The sequence below is a fragment of the Dryobates pubescens genome, chromosome 1 (assembly GCF_014839835.1).
Source record: "Dryobates pubescens isolate bDryPub1 chromosome 1, bDryPub1.pri, whole genome shotgun sequence".
Classification (NCBI taxonomy): Eukaryota; Metazoa; Chordata; class Aves; order Piciformes; family Picidae; genus Dryobates; species Dryobates pubescens.
In genome coordinates, this window is record NC_071612.1 from 3,671,507 (window position 1) to 3,688,739 (window position 17,233).

General features: G+C 43.5%; 1 protein-coding gene across 1 annotated transcript in view; it reads right to left on the reverse strand.

The window, feature by feature from the left end:
* The window catches only part of CHL1 (cell adhesion molecule L1 like), a 181,265-nt gene that overhangs the window by 128,961 nt on the left and 35,071 nt on the right, over positions 1-17,233 (reverse strand). The window contains exon 2 of the mRNA XM_054180025.1: positions 12,252-12,332. Coding sequence (XP_054036000.1) covers positions 12,252-12,275 — 24 coding nt within the window. The 5' untranslated portion in view covers positions 12,276-12,332. The remainder of the gene's footprint in view (positions 1-12,251; positions 12,333-17,233) is intronic.

Consider the following 17,233-nt stretch of genomic DNA (forward strand, 5'->3'; position numbering starts at 1 on the left):
GCAAAGGAAAAAAAAAATAATGCTATTTTCTGGGACAGCCTGTTGAGGAAATGAGGCTTTGTACACTTGTGCAGCCTCTCCCATCTATCCAAACCCCTCAATTGCTGGCAAACAAGGATGTTTCAAAGGAAAGAAACTCAAGTTAGTGCCTCCACTGAGTAAAAAGGGCATTGTAAATTCTGTTTGAGAGCAGCTAACTGGCAGCTCTCAACACACTTACTGGCAAGCCAGCCAGCCTGTATGCAACATAGGGTGTGAGTAACCCAATATTATCTCTTGCCTGCTGGGGAAGGCAGAAAATGCACAAGCACTGCCGAGTGCAGAGCAATTGGGAATTTCAGTCAGCATGAAACCAAGCCAAGCTTTTAGGTTCAGGGGTTACAGAATATCTTGTTTTGTAAGAAAGGCTCCATTTTTAATTACCTGGAGAAAATGGCTTTCCCTATTATTTTGTGCTGCATGGGTATTATTAACTTTTTACATACATCTGCATTGTGGAACTGTAAACTGAAGCTGGTTAATGAAAACAACCACCCTGCAGGGACACAGCAGCTCAACAGATGATCAAAAAGACCTTTTGCATCATTAATCTGCACAATTTCATGACACTGCCCTTAGAAGAATTAAGGGAAACAAGTATTGCTCTAATGTAGGCATGAAACATCCTTCCAAAGGTCTATCCCTGCCCCCCCCAAAACTAGTTTGCCCAGAACCATTGCACAGCAACAAAGACTTACTCAAATTCCAAATGAAATCATTACCCAGCTAGCACTCAGTGGGAAAGCACTTGCCCAATGCAAGAGGTTTCATAGCCATCACGTCTGGAGCCTGCCATTTGTTCATTAGCTCTCAAATGAGGAATTATGAGCGCAGACAGTGTCCCTTTGTCTTCCAGCATCGCACGCTGAGGATACAATGCCGAGCCCCTTATTAGTGGGTGTCCTCCTCACCCTTTTCTTGGAGAGAGAACTTGTGGTGTGACGACACAAACCACGCAGCCACCTCCAGCCAACGCAAGCTGTCGTGTAGCCAGCCAACAAATAAAAAGCCCATTTCACAGTAGCCTCTTCCAAGCTCTCAGGACATGCGGAAATCTGCTGTGGCAGCAGCATCCCTGCACCCTCACACCTCAGGCAGCCCTTTTTCTACGTTTATCAAAGCTCCAAACCCTCATCAGATGCAGAAATCCACTCAGCATCCGTCAGGTGCCTGCATGCTACGCAGCAAAAGCAGCCCTTTGGAAAGAGTGTGCCCTATTAGAGCTGGAAGAGAAATAACAGAATCCCAGCACTTGAATTTAATGAGGCAACATCACTTAGGGCTGACTCTTTACTAAATGTATATAGGGAAATAATTCCCTTGTAATGAACTCATGCAGCAACTGCCTTTGCCCTTTCTGCACGCTAATGATAATAAATTTCATCCAAATTATTTCAGGCCTTGAGTAGCTGGTATATTGCACTTACCCTTAGCCCTGTATGAAAGGGCAAATAAAGGGAAAAAAGGTGCAGCAGGCCACTTAGCAGTAACTCTTTTTAACTCCTGTGCCATATTCAGACACCCTCAGTGATTTTCATTTCTTTTATTTTATTCTTCTTTTCCTTTTTTTTTCGGCAGGATATAAAAATGCTAAGCGTGGCAGGGAAGCCTGGAGAAGAAAATGACTTTTTCCAAAGGCAGTAGTGAGGAAATATGCAAAGAGAGATATCTCCAAGATGTATCTCTGCCTGCTTGGAAATCCTGCTTCTGCGTGGCCCAGGATGATGCTGCAGCCAAACAAACAGACTACTTAACGTGGGCAGCCACCACAACTGGCCAACAATCCATCTTACAGTGACACAGGAATAACTTTGGCTGCAGCAATTTGTGATCTGGCATGACAGGATGGGTTTTGAGGAAATATGTCAATAATATAACAGCATTTAAAGCAAATCCCCAAGTAAATTATCACAGCTCCATCAACTCAGATTCAGACATGCGAGTCATTCCGCAGAGACATCAGCTTCTAGAAACTGGAGCTGCAATAACTTTCAAGGCCTGAGTTTCTAACATGTGGCTCATTTGCATAGCCAAAGTGTAATTTTGTAAGTCTACTCACTGTACACAGATGACATGGAAGACAGGACTCCATATGGGAACAGGCCTGAGCCCAGATGGCCAAGGTGGCCAACTGCATCCTGGCCTCCTGTATCAACAATAACGTGGCCAGTGGGACCAGGGCAGGGATCTTCTGTATCCAGCCTTGATGAGGCTGCACCTTGAATATTACGTTCACTTTTGGACCCCTCTCTACAAGTAGAGGACATTGAAGTGTTAGAGCAGGTCCAGAGAAGGGCCAAGAAGTAAGGGTCTAGAGTACGAATATTGTGAGGAGCAGGTGAGGGAACTGGGCTTATTTAGCCTGCAGAAAAAGAGGCTGAGGGGAGACCTTTTCACTCTATACAACTTCCTGAAAGGAGTTTGGAGCCAGGTGGTGCTTGGTCTCTTCTCTCAAGTAAAAAGAGATAGGAGAAGAGGAAATGGCCTTAAGTTGCACCAGGGGAGGTTTAGGTTGGACATTAGGACCTCCCAAAAGGGAACAAGCCCTGGAACAGGCTGCACAGGGCAGTGATGGAGTCCCCACCTCCAGAGGGATTGAAAGGCTGTGCAGAAATAGTGCTGGGGCACATGGTTTAGTGATGACCTGGTAGTGCTGCATTAACAGTTGGAGTTGATCTTAAAGATCTCTCCCAACCAAAATGATTCTGACTCTCCACTACACATTACTAGCATGCGATAAAAAGACTGAGGCGAAAGCAGCAGCTCTTTGAGTCAAACACTGGCTTCTACAAGCATTTCCCCCCCTACAACCCTAAGCACTTGTCATACATGGGAGACAGGAGCACTTTGCAAAGCATATGTGACTGGGGAAGAGAAACGGGGGGCTGATACTAATGAGAGCTGGCACCTCGCCACGGCTCGGGCTGACGAGGGGGAGCTGGAGAACACCGCTGCTGCCAGCTCGTCGCCGGGCGGACGCCGTGTGGTCTGCTTGTTCTTTTCTGCAGAGATGTCACTTCAGTTAATCCAGTCAAGGAGGGATCAGGGAGACAGAACCAGTTTTCAGACTGTCAGAAAATAAAGCCAGTTGCTCATCACTTAGAGTTAGTGCTGCCTCAAGAGAAAAACAAACACAAAACGTTTGGTTCACAAATCACAGCTCTCAATGCAGTCGTTTTTCAGCAGCTTCCCAGCTACCACAAACTACATGCAGAGGAAATTGTAATTCCAATTTCTAGTCTGATCTTCTTCACAGTTTTTATTATAACTATTTTATAAGCTAGTTCATAGATCCATATTTCATAGATTCAGTCTGGAGAAGGCTCCGAGGAAACCTAATTGTGACCTTCCAGTATCTGAAGGGGGCCTGCAAGAAAGCTGGGGAGGGACTGTTCAGGGTGTCAGGGTGATAGGACTGGGGGGGAATAGAAAAAAAATAGAAATGAGTAGATTCAGATTGGAGGTTAGGAAGAAGTTCTTCCCCATGAGGGTGGTGAGACACTGGCACAGGTTGCCCAGGGAGGTGGTGGAAGCCTCATCCCTGGAAGTTTTGAAGGCCAGGCTGGATGTGGCTCTTGGCAACTTGATCTGGTGTGAGGGGTTCCTGCCCATGGCAGGGGGGTTGGAACCTGATGATCTTTGAGGTCCCTTCCAACCCTAACAATTCTATGATTCTATGAGTCTGTGATTCATAAAAGACTTGGGTTGGGAGGGACCTTAAAGATCATCCATTTCCAACCTCCCTGACACTGGCAGGGACACCTTCCACTAGCTACAGCTAAGTAGTATAACTATTTCATTAATAATTTATAAGTTTATTAATAATTAATAATTTTACCTGATAGGGATAAATTAATATTTGGGGGGGGGGGGTGTAATTCCCTTCCCCCCACTCCATTTTTCACCTGACTCCCTTTGGTTTTGCCCTCACACATTAGGTGTGTTATTCATGTGAAGTGGCCTCAGGACTTTTCCAAAATAAATGACAGTGGTAAATTAATTCTTTAAGCCTCTTTATGCCACAGGACACAAATCTGTACACAACATTTGCTTATCTCCTTTTTGCCACTAACTCTTCCATTTTTTATCACTTCCCATACTCTTGCACTTACTTATGATGTTCTGTTAAAGAAGGAATTGAGAAAAGGAATTCAATAGCTCAGACACTTCCATAAAATGAATTTATTTTTCATTTCACAGAGGGTACTGTGTTGTTTTGTGGGTTTAAATTATTCCTTTTATTCCTAAGTACAGAACTGTAGGCACCCTGTTATCAAATCTGCCTCAGCAATATGTACCTGGAAAGTGGCCCTGAAGAAGAGATCCCTTCCAACCCAAGGCAGTCTAAGATTCTAACTCCTCAGCCCTACTGGTGTTGGACTCAAGATGCACCTTCTCAGTGTGAGTAACCACCACCTAAGCAAGGTTACCAGAGCAGGACATTCCCACAATGCTCCTGCCAGAGCAAGAATCAGTCACTAGAATAGAGTAGAATAGAATTAACCAGGTTGGAAGAGACCTTTGAGATCATCAAGTCCAACCTATCATCCAACACCATCTAATCAACTAAACCATGGCACCAAGCACTCCATCCAGTCTCTTCCTAAACACCTCCAGTGATGGTGACTCCACCACCCCTTGGGCAGCACATTCCAAGGGCCAATCTCTCTTTCTATGAGGAATTTCTTCCTAACATCTAGCCTAAACCTCCCCTGGTGCAGCTTGAGACTGTGTCCTCTTGTTCCAGTGCTGGTTGCCTGGGAGAAGAGACCAGCCCCCACTTGGCTACAACCTCCCTTCAGGTAGTTGTAGAAAGCAATAAGGTCTAGGATTGCTGAAAACACATCTGGGAAGGAAGTGCAATAGGAGAATATAACCACAGCCATGGCTATGCTGCATGCTTAACATGTTTCTGGTGAATAATACAGAAATCACAAACCTTCAAGTCTTCTGGTTCCACTAATGAAGTGATAATTAAGCCGTAAGAAATACTCCTTCTAAATCTTAATGAGTTTTTCTAATCCTTCATTAGTTAAATGAACTAATTAATCAAGAAAATAAAGATGGTCATTGACTAAAGAACCTTTCCCTTTTGATGACAAGATCCTCTCTTCTTACCTTGCCTACAAAAAAACAGGATTTAAAAGCTAAAGGAAAACCTTAAACCTTCTTTTATTACCTAATAGGGAACAAATAGCTAACCATGATCCATAACATAAAAGTTTGGCATAGTCAATGCCTTTTATTTCTTATGCCTTCACAAAAAGATGTGAAGTGCAACAACAGTCAGTTGCATTCCAGTGTAGAGTGACCAGACTCTCAGTAGAATTCATTTTACCTTGGAGCTTGGAACACAAGTTGGGCAGAGAGTGAAAGACTATATAGGTAAGATACAGCTGAGTAAGTTACCACAGATTAAATTTATCCTGAAAGTTTTCAGGTCTTAGTTCTCTTTAAGCTATGAGTAATTACTTTTTAGTGCTCTCAGGGAATGGCTGAGGTCCCAGAGGGTGAGAGATGGTCAAACACAGCAGCTAGTTTTAGACGCAGGAAAAAGGAAATGTAGATTCAGAACGCTGAAAGACCCAGGGACAAATGATTAAACAACGAAATTGTAAGCACTCAGAGGAATATAAAGTGAGAAGAAAGTGCCACAATGTATTTGTGAAGAACTAATCATGGCAACCCAATCTTCTCTTTTTTTTTCCTCCCCTTTGCTAATCAGGATAATTAGGCTATTATAAGGAGGAATTAGCTGTGATACAATTCTAACAGGAAAAAAACCACGCTCCTCTATCACAGTAAGGTAGATTTAACAACTTCTTATCTTACACTAGCAATAAACTCACTCAAAGAACAGTTTTCAGCTCTCCATTTCCAAACTGAGGAAACTCACTGTATCTCCACAGGCCTTTGCACTTGTCCCCATATGTTCATGCATGACTTAGGTCACATTAAGTGTGGAGAATCTGCAAGTACTCTGGAGGATAGCACTAGCATACCAAATTACTTCAGTGTGTTGGGGGAAAAAAAAATAACCTGAAGTCATAAAGATAATTTAATAAAAAGATATGCAAAATCCTACCTATTTTGGAAACACTCAAGTGCAAACTTTAAAGCATGCTTTATTGGGCAGACAGAAATAGAGTGAGAAAGGGGAGGTTGGAAAGGATAAAACCTAACCATGAGTCAGCAGCGCGAGTCTGCAGCCAGAGAAACAAGTGGTGTTTGGGGAAATATTAACAGATGTTAACCACAGGACACAGGAGGTAATTATTCATAGGAGATTTAGAAAGCATGACCTAGAAAGGATATTTGTTCACTCTCTAAAGAAAGAGGACCAATAAATAGACATAGCAGCTATATTCTGATACAAACCAGGTTTTAATTAAGAAAACTCCAATCAGATGCAACTCCTGAGCACCAGTGGTGAGTGGCTTGATTCACAGAGAGGAAAATGGAGGGCAGATATTATGAAAAGCTTTCTGAGCTATGTAGATAGGTAATGATTTTAATATTTTATCTCCAAGAAGGCTGCTGGAAGTTTCTAAAAAGACCTTGATACAAACATCTCTTCTGGAGAAAGGCTGTGCCAGTGAGCTGAACTTGTGATCCTTTAAGACCTCCTGGCCAGATTTGCACTCTAACACTTCTAGTGTCAAAAAACCTCACATGAAATAACATCTTAGAGAAACTTTATCTCCTCTGAAACAAAATAAGGATAAAAGAATCATTTAATTTGGCACCACTGACTCTTGCTGCCCAGTACAGCACCAGCTTCATAGATTCATGGAATGGTTTAGGTTGGAAGGGACCTTAAAGATACCTAGTTCCAACCCTCCCATGCCATGGGCAGGGACACCTTCCATTAGACCACATTACTCAAGGTCTCATCCAACCTGACCTTGAACACTTCCAGGAAGGGGACATTCATGACTTTCCTGGGCAACCTGTTCCAGTGCCTCACCATCCTCACTCTAAAGAATTTCTTCCTAATATCCAGTCAAAATCTACCCTCCTCAACCTTCAGTCCATCCCCTCTCATCCCACCACTACCAGGCCTTGTAAGAAGTCCCTTCCCAGCTGTCTTGCCAGCCCCCTTCATGTACTGGAAGGCCACTATAAGGTCTCCCAGGAGCCTTCTTTTCTCCAGGCTGAACAGCTCCAGCTCTCTCAGCGTGTCCCCACGGGGGACTTTCTTTAACGATTCATATTTCAGACTTGCAAGTCAGATCAATTATGTACAATTAGCTATTGCTACTTGAGAGTGTGCAAAGAATCTGTCTTCAGGGCCACCTCTTTACCCCAGTTTTGCCTTTTCCTGGGAAACACAATCAAATAAAACAAAAGTAGAAAAAAACCTGCCTTAGAATTACAGAATCACTTTGGCTGGAAGAGACCTTTCAGACCATTAAGTTCAACTGTTAAGCCAGCACTGCCATGCCACCACTAAACCACGTCCTTCAGCATCACATTTGCACAGCTTTTAAACATCTTGTTCCACCTCTGTTTAACTCTCCTGTATACACTGATTTCTCATCATGGTCCACTCCATATTATCTTCAAGGAAAAACCATTCCAGAGGAAAAGGGTGGCATGTAATACACTCCCTTCATTGTGATGGTTTGTAATACATAATCTCACTTATTTTTCTTGATTTGCTATGCATTTTGTAGTCCCACAGAGTACTTTGCAGAAAAGCTTCAGCATCAAGCCAGAATTTTCTGTTTCAATGTACTGAAGTAATGCATGAGCTTTGCTGATGCTGAATTCATTTTAACTTGGTATTTTTCTGTGAATTTTTTTTAACTCATGTATACAAACTTCAACTATAGTCTATTACCAACCTATTTTCTCTGTGTCTACCTAGCAGATATATTTGCAATAACAGGAATGACAAAAGTAGTATTATGCACACATATAGCTAGCAGCGCTCAAAATCACCCAGAGTTAATAACAAATGACAATATTATCTAAAAGCAATACCATCTGAAAACTGATTTTACATGGCATATTAAAGACTTGATGGCTCAGGAGATGGGTAATAGAATAAAAAGCCTTTCATCACAAGGTCATCAATTCAAATACAAGTCAGGCTGATAGTAACTGAAAGCCATTTGATGAGAGTTCTAATGAACCTAGTGTTGTTACTAAAAAGTTCAGGACAGCCTCAGAATTTAGCTCTTTCTCCTGCCTCTGACAGCAGTCAATGCAGAAATCGGGGAGAGTGGAGGAGCAGATCCCTTCCAGCAGGTAGATTTCCCCTGTTGCACACTGCCTGCCCCAGCCTATCACTATTTCAGCAGCTTCCTAGCAGGTACCTGTTTGTTCTGTTCCAAAATTCAACACCCCCAGTGCTGATGTGTCTTTTATTGCTTGGAAGGTTGAAAAGCAGAACTGGGCTTGCAGCTCCCTCAGTGACCACTTCACATGGTACATAGACAACACTCTGGTCATTTGTCTGAACCATGACAACTTGGAACATTAACACATTGCCTTTATTTGATATCTTGGTATTTTCCTGGTGTGTATCAAATCATATCAAGTACTGGGAAAGAGAATAATCCCTGTGCCAACTACAGTAACCATTCAGCTAACCTCACATTAGTCAACAAATAAAGCAAACCAAGTTGCATGACTTGGCAAGCAAACAAATTCATCTCAAATAAACCCTCTGCTATCATTTCCTTTGGTCCAGTATAATGCCTACAAAACGTACTGTTGGCTGAAGTATTACCTCTCCTATGGAGAAAGGCTGTGAGAGTTAGGGTTGTTGAGCCTGGAGAAGGGAAGCTCCAGGCAGACCTTCTCCTGGTCTTTCAGTACTTCAAGTGGCCTATGAGAAAGATGGAGCAGACACTTTAAAAGGGTCTCTTGTGACTGGACAAGGGGGGATTGTTTTAAACTAAAAGAGGGAGGTGTAGACTAGATATAAGGAAGACATTTTGTACAATGAAGGTGATGAGACTCTCACCCAGCTTGTCCAGAGGTATGGTAGATGCCCCAACCGGATCAGATTGCCTGGGGCTCTGAGCAACCTGCTCTAGTTGTAGATGTTCCTGTTGAATTCAGGAACTAAATGACTTTTGAAGGTCCCTTCCAACCTAGATCAGTCCAAGATTCCATCATATGGTGGAGGCTATATACATTTTGGAAGTCTCAGCAGCCCCAGATGTTCAAGCCTCTGGTGTTGCTGTGCAGCCAGCAGCACTGCATTGGCAACTTGATTTTCCTGGTCAAGACTCAACCAGTTCTGAGTACTTGAGGTTCAAACTACAGACCACTTTGTTTCAGCAAAGACCTACCTCCTGGCTTGCAACACCAAATGGTCCTGCTTATTTCATGTCTGGACAGAAGATTAATTGTCAAAGGTATAGAAATAGGGATTTATGTGGATTTTGGAGTGTGGAAAAATCCCCAATCCATCAGTTAAGGTCATTAGCTCATGTGACACACCTCACTGAAGTCAATTTTCAAGGGTAAGCGTGTGACAGTCCAACTGGAGGAATTCTTCTTTAATGCATTATTAATTCATTTATTATTACAGTTATTCTAATCTTTATGCAGGGCACTGGAGCTCAATTTGTTCTATATCAGCCAATGTTTTTAATGAGCCCTTTCTTCTCCTCAGGATGGGAGCTTCCTTAACCAGTTATCTGGCTTTTAAGCAAGTAGAAAATGACACGAGGGGTGTACCCTCCTTACAAATGCATCTTCACATAGCATGCCCTGCATTTTAAATAAAAACAAATAAGTACTAAGTTTTACATGGCCAAATATCTTTTAAAAGGTAACAGACTCAGGAACTCTAAATATAGGAACTTTATCACACAGTTACACGCACTGAAAGCTTAATTACAATTCCTCCTGCTGACAACGGGGAGAAATGTATTTAAATAAGATCCTGTGTAAATGCAGTTATCTGGGAGGGGAGACACTGGGAGCACATATTAACTTAAGTCTGAAGCCTCATCTGAATGGCTTTGGGTTCATTCTCTGGTCATGCAGGGCAACGAGGTCACCAGGCTGATCCCTGCATTGAAAAACTGGTTCAGCCCGAGAGGAAACAGCATATTAAGTAGAGGAGAGGGTGTACATAGAGTTGAGAACCAAAGGGAAGAGCACATTTTCAAACAGACACACACACTGCTGATGAGCTGAGAGTCAAGGGTCCAGCTGGTTATAAAGACTCTGCCACTTTGTGACCTTTCTTGCTGCAGGGGAAGGTCAGGGTATTGAAAAGCTGTGTAGACATAGCACTTAGGGACATGGTTTAGCAGTGGACTTGGCAGTGAGGGGTTAACAGTTGTACTTGCTGACCTTAAGGGTCTTTCCTACTTCAAATTAATCTGAGAAACCTGCTTAAGTCTACACTGAGAATATTATGCCTGCATTTCCAGTATTTCTCCCTTGAAATGGAGCAGCTCAAGCCCTGGCAGACTCTCGCAGAGAATACAGTTTGCAAGGGGAGAGCCAAACTAGACCAACCAAACAAAAAAGTTTGTGCATTCTGGGGGGTTGTTTAAGAAGAAACAAGGCAGACTGCCCCCCACCAAAAGCAGAGTCAATCTTATTCTCTTTGCTCCTGCACACTTAAGAAATAGCTTTCACATGGTGACCTTTCCAGGTGGTTGGTCTTGAAAGAGGGGAAGTTTATAACCTAACTCACAAACCAATGAGAAATGGAGATTTTGCAGTTCAGAGCTGCTCCTACAGAGAGATGGATCAAAATACAAGCAGAGCTGATGGCCATGTAGGTGCACACAGCATCCAGATCCCACTGCCTGGTTTGGCAGAAATTAGTAAATTATTTTATACTTGAAACAATCACTGGCTGGAAGACAAAATAATTTTATCAGTGGGTACAATAACAGACTTTTTAATTGACCACAATTAGAATAAAACCCTTTTTCCTTAATTTACTAAAAAATGTTAAAGCAGCACTCAGATCCCAGTTTGCCAACAACTTTCTCTCTGTGCATTTCAGAGGCCATAAAAATACACCAAATTGAATTAGCAGCAGATGTATAAGAGGGATGTGCTCAGCACTGCTCTCTGCAGCAGTCAAGGCCAAGGAGCAGACCACAGAAAAACCCCAATCAGTGATATCTCAGAAGAAAGTTATGGTGTAAATCATTCCCATTTTGCACAAAGCTTCAGCCTAAGAACTCCTATTACTAAAATGTAATTGGAAATGCATATTTCAACTCCACATACTGGTAGCACAGACTCCCTTTTCATCAGCCACAAACACAAAACAGAACACAAAATCATAGTTCTCTGGGGTTGTTTGGGGTTTTTTTGAATGGATACAATTTAAAGGGGAAAAAAAAACACCAACAAAACAAACAGAAAGAGACAGAAATCCTTTGCCAGTGTGATTATTTCCTCCAAGCACATCTTACTACAGGAAGGGGGTCCACAAGCACTAGAATTCCCTGGTAACAAGCTAACCCTAGAGAATCCCAAGACATAAATAACTCCAAGACCTTTCTGTTTCCACTGATGAAGAGTTGTTGGCAGTGCCACCGCTAAGGCTCTGCTCTTCCGCTCTTTCTCTTACGGCATGACCCAAGGGTACTCTAAAGAAAGGCAAGGTCCTTACACCACTTGGGATCCAGCCCCACCACCAGTAATTGGGACAACTCATTGCTCTGATTGCCACCATCACCAGTTAGTGGGAAGCAGGATGGAAGATTTCCTTTGGCATAATCAGAATGGAATAATTACAGCACTTTTTCTTTTTTCCTATGGGTTGAGGACCAAAAAGGATTTGAGTTGGGTTTTTTCTTTCACAACATAGAATCACAACCTCCTTGCCAATTAAACACTACTGCAGGAGAAAGCCCAGCTTAGGGCTCAGCTACACATACAAGAAGAAATGACTGTTTACTTAACTTGTACAAAGAGAAGACAAACAAGATCCATCTGACATTACACAGCTTTCAGACTTTGAAAGCACGCCTGCATACTTCAAGTAATGAAAATCACATGGAATTATTCCAGAACATGCATACACACAGAAATAAATGTATACACACACATCTAGACTTCTATAGAAGGCATATTAAAGACACAAATGGCATCACATGGGGCTAGGATGACTTTAGCTGGTGTGATGCAGAAATAAAGGCAAAGATGAATCTCCATCCAAAAGAAAAATGTTTAATTAAAAAATAAAAGAAAAATAATAATAATAATGCATTTCTAACCAGTCCATGCAGCTGCTGCTTCATCAATGCATGGTCAATTTGCAGTTTTACATCTGAATCCTTCTCCCCACTTCACTGCATCTGGAGAAACAGACAGATTTGTGACATGAGCAATGGTACGTCAGAGGTTGAATTTATCTAAAAATAGCATCTTTATCAGCACAAGTCCTTTGTTGTGTGGTTGGGATTCTTCCCCTCTGTGTCACTGAGTTTATGCCTGATCTCATTCTCTTTGCCCTCCATTTGACTGGGAAAGGACAAGTTTTTCCATATTTGAATAACAGAAGCAAAATACCCCGTGGAATAGAAATCCAGGCTGAAGTGAGCAGATCTGATTCTTATTCTAAAGCTGGTTTGTGACCTTGGAACAAGTCACTTCTCTGCACCTCTGTTTCCCCTCTCTTTCTTTGCCTCTCTTGTCTTAGATTACAAGCTTTCTGAAGCCTGCTAAGTGTTTATATAGCAGCAAACAGATAAGATTCAGCTTTCACTGAGCTCACCGCAAAACACAAAGCCAGAAAGAATAAATCTTATCAATCACCACTTACATTAGAGCTCTCTTTTAGCCTACTAATATGAAACATGATTTAAAAATGATTTTCAATAATCACCTACTTTTTAAAACAATAATAAAAGGCCCATGAAAGAAAAGTGTCTTCAAGGGGAAACAGATCCCTCGACTGATTTTTATTCCCACTTCAGAAACATTGACCAAGAGTTGTATTTCTGTATCACAGTATCACAGTATAACTAAGGTTAGAAGAGACCTCAAGGATCATCGAGTCCAACCTGTCTCCACAGACCTCATGACTAGACCATGGCACCAAGTGCCACATCCAATCCCCTCTTGAACACCTCCAGGGATGGTGACTCCACCACCTCCCTGGGCAGCCCATTCCAATGACGAACGACTCGCTCAGTGAAGAACTTTCTCCTCACCTCGAGTCTAAACCTCCCCTGGTGCAGCTTGAGACTGTGTCCCCTTGTTCTGGTGCTGGTTGCCTGGGAGAAGAGACCAAGCCCTTCCTGGCCACAACCACCTTTCAGGTAGTTGTAGAGGGCAATGAGGTCACCCCTGAGCCTCCTCTTCTCCAGGCTAAACAATCCCAGCTCCCTCAGCCTCCCCCCATAGGGCTTGTGCTCAAGGCCTCTCCCCAGCCTTGTCACCCTTCTCCGGATGTATGGACATGACAGCCTTCTGCTACTCAGCTTGCACCTTGAGAGTCACTCCTGGCTGAGACAAAGGGGTGACCTTATTGCCCTCAACAGCTACCTTAAGGGGGGTTGTAGACAGGTGGGAGTTGGTCTCTTCTCCCAGGCAACCAGTACCAGAACAAGAGGACACAGTCTCAGGCTGCACCAGGGGAGGTTTAGGCTGGAGGTTAGGAGGAAATTTTACACAGAAAGAGTAATTTCCCATTGGAATGGGCTGCCTGAGGAGGTGGTGGAGTCACCGTCACTGGAGGTGTTCAGGAGGAGACTTGATAGGGTGCTTGGTTGCATGGTTTAGTTGATTAGGTGGTGTTGGTTGATAGGTTGGACACGATGATCTTGAAGGTCTCTTCCAACCTGATTTATTCTATTCTATTCTATTATTCTATTCTATTCTATTCTAAAGAATGGTTTTGGTTGGAACAGACCTTTAAGATCATCAGTTCAACACTCCAAAGGTAATGGAAAGAGTTTGGAACTCTAAGATGCCTTTCCATGTTCTCCCAAAAGGAAGTACTTACACCCAGTGTAAACCCAGGCCATGTTCCTCTGCCACCAAGGAGCCAAAGCAGAACACAGGTTGGGTTTTGGGTTGGGTTTTTTTTTCTTTCCCCTTTGTGGCTCACCTTAAAAGTGTTTTTCTTGCCAGACTCTCTGCATGAGTGACAAGGTATTCAGTGGGATGTCTTAAGGGAAGAGAAGCGATAAAGAGAGAAGCAGCTAGCCTATTTTCTTTCTTGTCTCTGTTTGATAATCTTTTTATCTGGTCTCATTTCACCAGTTGCAGACAGACTTATTTCTCCACAGACAAATTCAGTCCTTTTTCCAAGATGTGCACACATGCACATCTCATTTCTCACAGCATGCCAAATGTGTATTTTGGGGCATACACAGCCAAATTCAGCATATGCAGGTGTAGGCTGAAGGAGCTGGGGTTGTTCAGCCTAGAGAGGAGAAGACTTCGGGGGAACCTTACAGCTCTCTTCCAATACCTAAAGGAATCCTACAGGAAGGCTGCAAAGGCTTCCATAAGGATGTCTAGCAACGAGACAAGGGGGAATGATTTTAAGCTGAGGAAAATTATGTTCACATTGGGTATTATCACAGTATCACCAAGGTTGGAAGAGACCTCAAAGATCATCAAGTCCAACCTGTCACTACAGACCTCATGACTGGACCATGGCACCAAGTGCCACGTCCAATCCCCTCTTGAACAAACACCTCCAAGGATGGTGACTCCACCACCTCCCTGGGCAGCCCATTCCAACAATTTGGAACACGTTCCTCAGTACAAAGGTGGTGAGACTCGGGATGAGGTTGCCCAGGGAGGTTGTGGATGCCTCCCCACTGGGGGTGTTCAATGAGACCTCAGCAGCCAAGCCTAGCTGAGAAGTGTCCCTGCCCATGGCAAGGAGGTTGGAGTAGATGATCTCTAAGGTTCCTTCCAACCTAAGGCATACTGTGACTCTGCAATTCCTATTGCCACCCACATCTCTAGTCTTTCACAAGGGCACACACACAACATTCACACAGAATTATGTGATTTCATAGAATCATAGGATTGTTTTGGTTGGAAAAGACCTCTAAGATCATCAAGTCCAACCATTGTCCCTAACATCATTGTGGTCTTTAAACCATGTCCTGAGTGCCATGCCATGAAGTGCCATGCTTTTTGATCACCTCCAGGCATAGTAAATTCAATACCTCCTTCGGCAGGCTGTTCCAATACCTGACCACTCTTTCAGTAAAGATTTTTTTTCCTTAATACTCCACCTAAACCTTTCCTGGCCCAATCTGAGTTCTATCAGTTGATACCAGGGAAAAGAGACCAACACCCAGCTGACTACAACATCCTTTCAAGTAGTTGTAGAGAGAGAGAATGTCTACCCTAAGCCTCCTTCTCTCCAGACTGAAGAATCCCAGTTCCATCAACTGCTCCTCACAAGACCTGTTCTCCAGTGCCTGTGCTTCAGGTTGATGGTAGGCTGAACATGAGCCTGCAGTGTGTCCAGGCTGCCAGGAGGGCCAATGGCATCCTGGCCTGCATCAGGAACAGTGTGGCCAGCAGGAGCAGGGAGGTCATTCTGCCCCTGTACACTGCACTGGTTAGGCCACACCTCGAGTACTGTGTCCAGTTCTGGGCTCCTCAGTTTAGGAAGAAGGTTGACTTGCTGGAACATGTGCAGAGAAGGGCAACGAAGTTGGTGAGGGGTTTGGAACACAGCCCTGTGAGGAGAGGCTGAGGGAGCTGGGGTTGCTTAGTCTGGAGAAGAGAGGGGTGACCTTATTGCTCTCTACAACTACCTTAAGGGAGGTTGTAGACAGGCAGAGGTTGGTCTCTTCACCCAGGCAACCGGCACCAGAACAAGAGGACACAGTCTCGAGCTGTTCCAGGGGAGGTTTAGGCTGGAGGTTAAGAAGAAGTTTTACGAAGAGAGAGTGATTGCCCATTGGAACGGGCTGCCCGGGGAGGTGGTGGAGTCGCCGTCACTGGAAGTGTTCAGGAGGAGACTTGACAGGGTGCTTGGTTGCATGGTTTAGTTGATTAGGTGGTGTTGGATGATAGGTTGGACATGATGGTCTTGAAGGTCTCTTTCAACCTTGTCCTATTCTATTCTATTCTATTCACTCAAACAGTTCATTAGCACATGGATTTTAGCATTCAAGCCCTTGGTTAATCAGTTAGGGTTTCTGATACGAACAGAAAACCTTTTCTTAATCTCAGCAGTGATTTAGGAACCTCAGTTCTACTTCCAGCTGCACTTTAATCCTTCTTGACTTCTACTGAGGCTATAGCTTAGAAATGTTTACTCTCCTGCTGGCACTACTCAGCCTTTCACAGCATCTTCACCTTCACCAAGTCCTGTAACCGCAATTTGCAATGCCAAATGCAAATCACCTCACGGGCAGCTCGTGCCAGCTGGGTATAACCCAACAAAGCTGCGGCAGCCTGGTCCAAGGAGCGCAAGACGTGCCTCAGCTGGAAAGAGCAGCAAACCTAAACCCAGTCCCACGCACAGTCACCATGGCTTGCAAAGAAAGAGCAGAAAATCCCTGTGCTGTGCATCAGTGTCAGCCAGGCTGTTTTCAGGCATTCAGTTTTTCACAGCACTGAATGTAGAGAGTCGAAGGCCAGAGAGACGTTGCTATATTGCATCAGGCTTTCCTCCCATTACATTTCCCCCAGCTAGCTCTATATTAACCCAGTTCACCTGGAATTGATTAAAACATCTACTCCAAATAATAATAAAATAATCTTTTTTAAAAATCAACTTTTTATTTAGAGATATGGAAAAAAGGAAATTCAGCTTTTAGTTTCAATCAGGGATTCCAAGGGAGGAGAAAAATTATGATTTGTATCTCCCCCTCCCCCTATTTTTTAATCCAGCTCAAAAACCAGAGCAGAGAATAGCGACTCAAATGCTTTATAGCTGAATTCTTTTTAATCAGCTCTCTCCTATCTTTACCAGCTGTTTGTCACCTTCTCCATTTAGGCTGTGCATCTTGGGCTTATCAATCTAGTAAGCTTTAAATTACAGCTATCCTTGGGGGGAAAAAAAATGAATGAAAAAAATTAAAAAGAGCAGAGGCAAACCCTAACAGGAAAGAACAGAGCTGCTAAAGGACAATCCCAAGCACTGATATAGGCTGGGCAGGGACTGGCTTGGGAGCAGCCCTGAAGACAAGGACCTGGGGGTGCTGGTGGAGGAGAAGCTCAACAGGAGCCATCAGTGTGCACTTGCAGCACAGAAAGCCAACCACATCCTGGG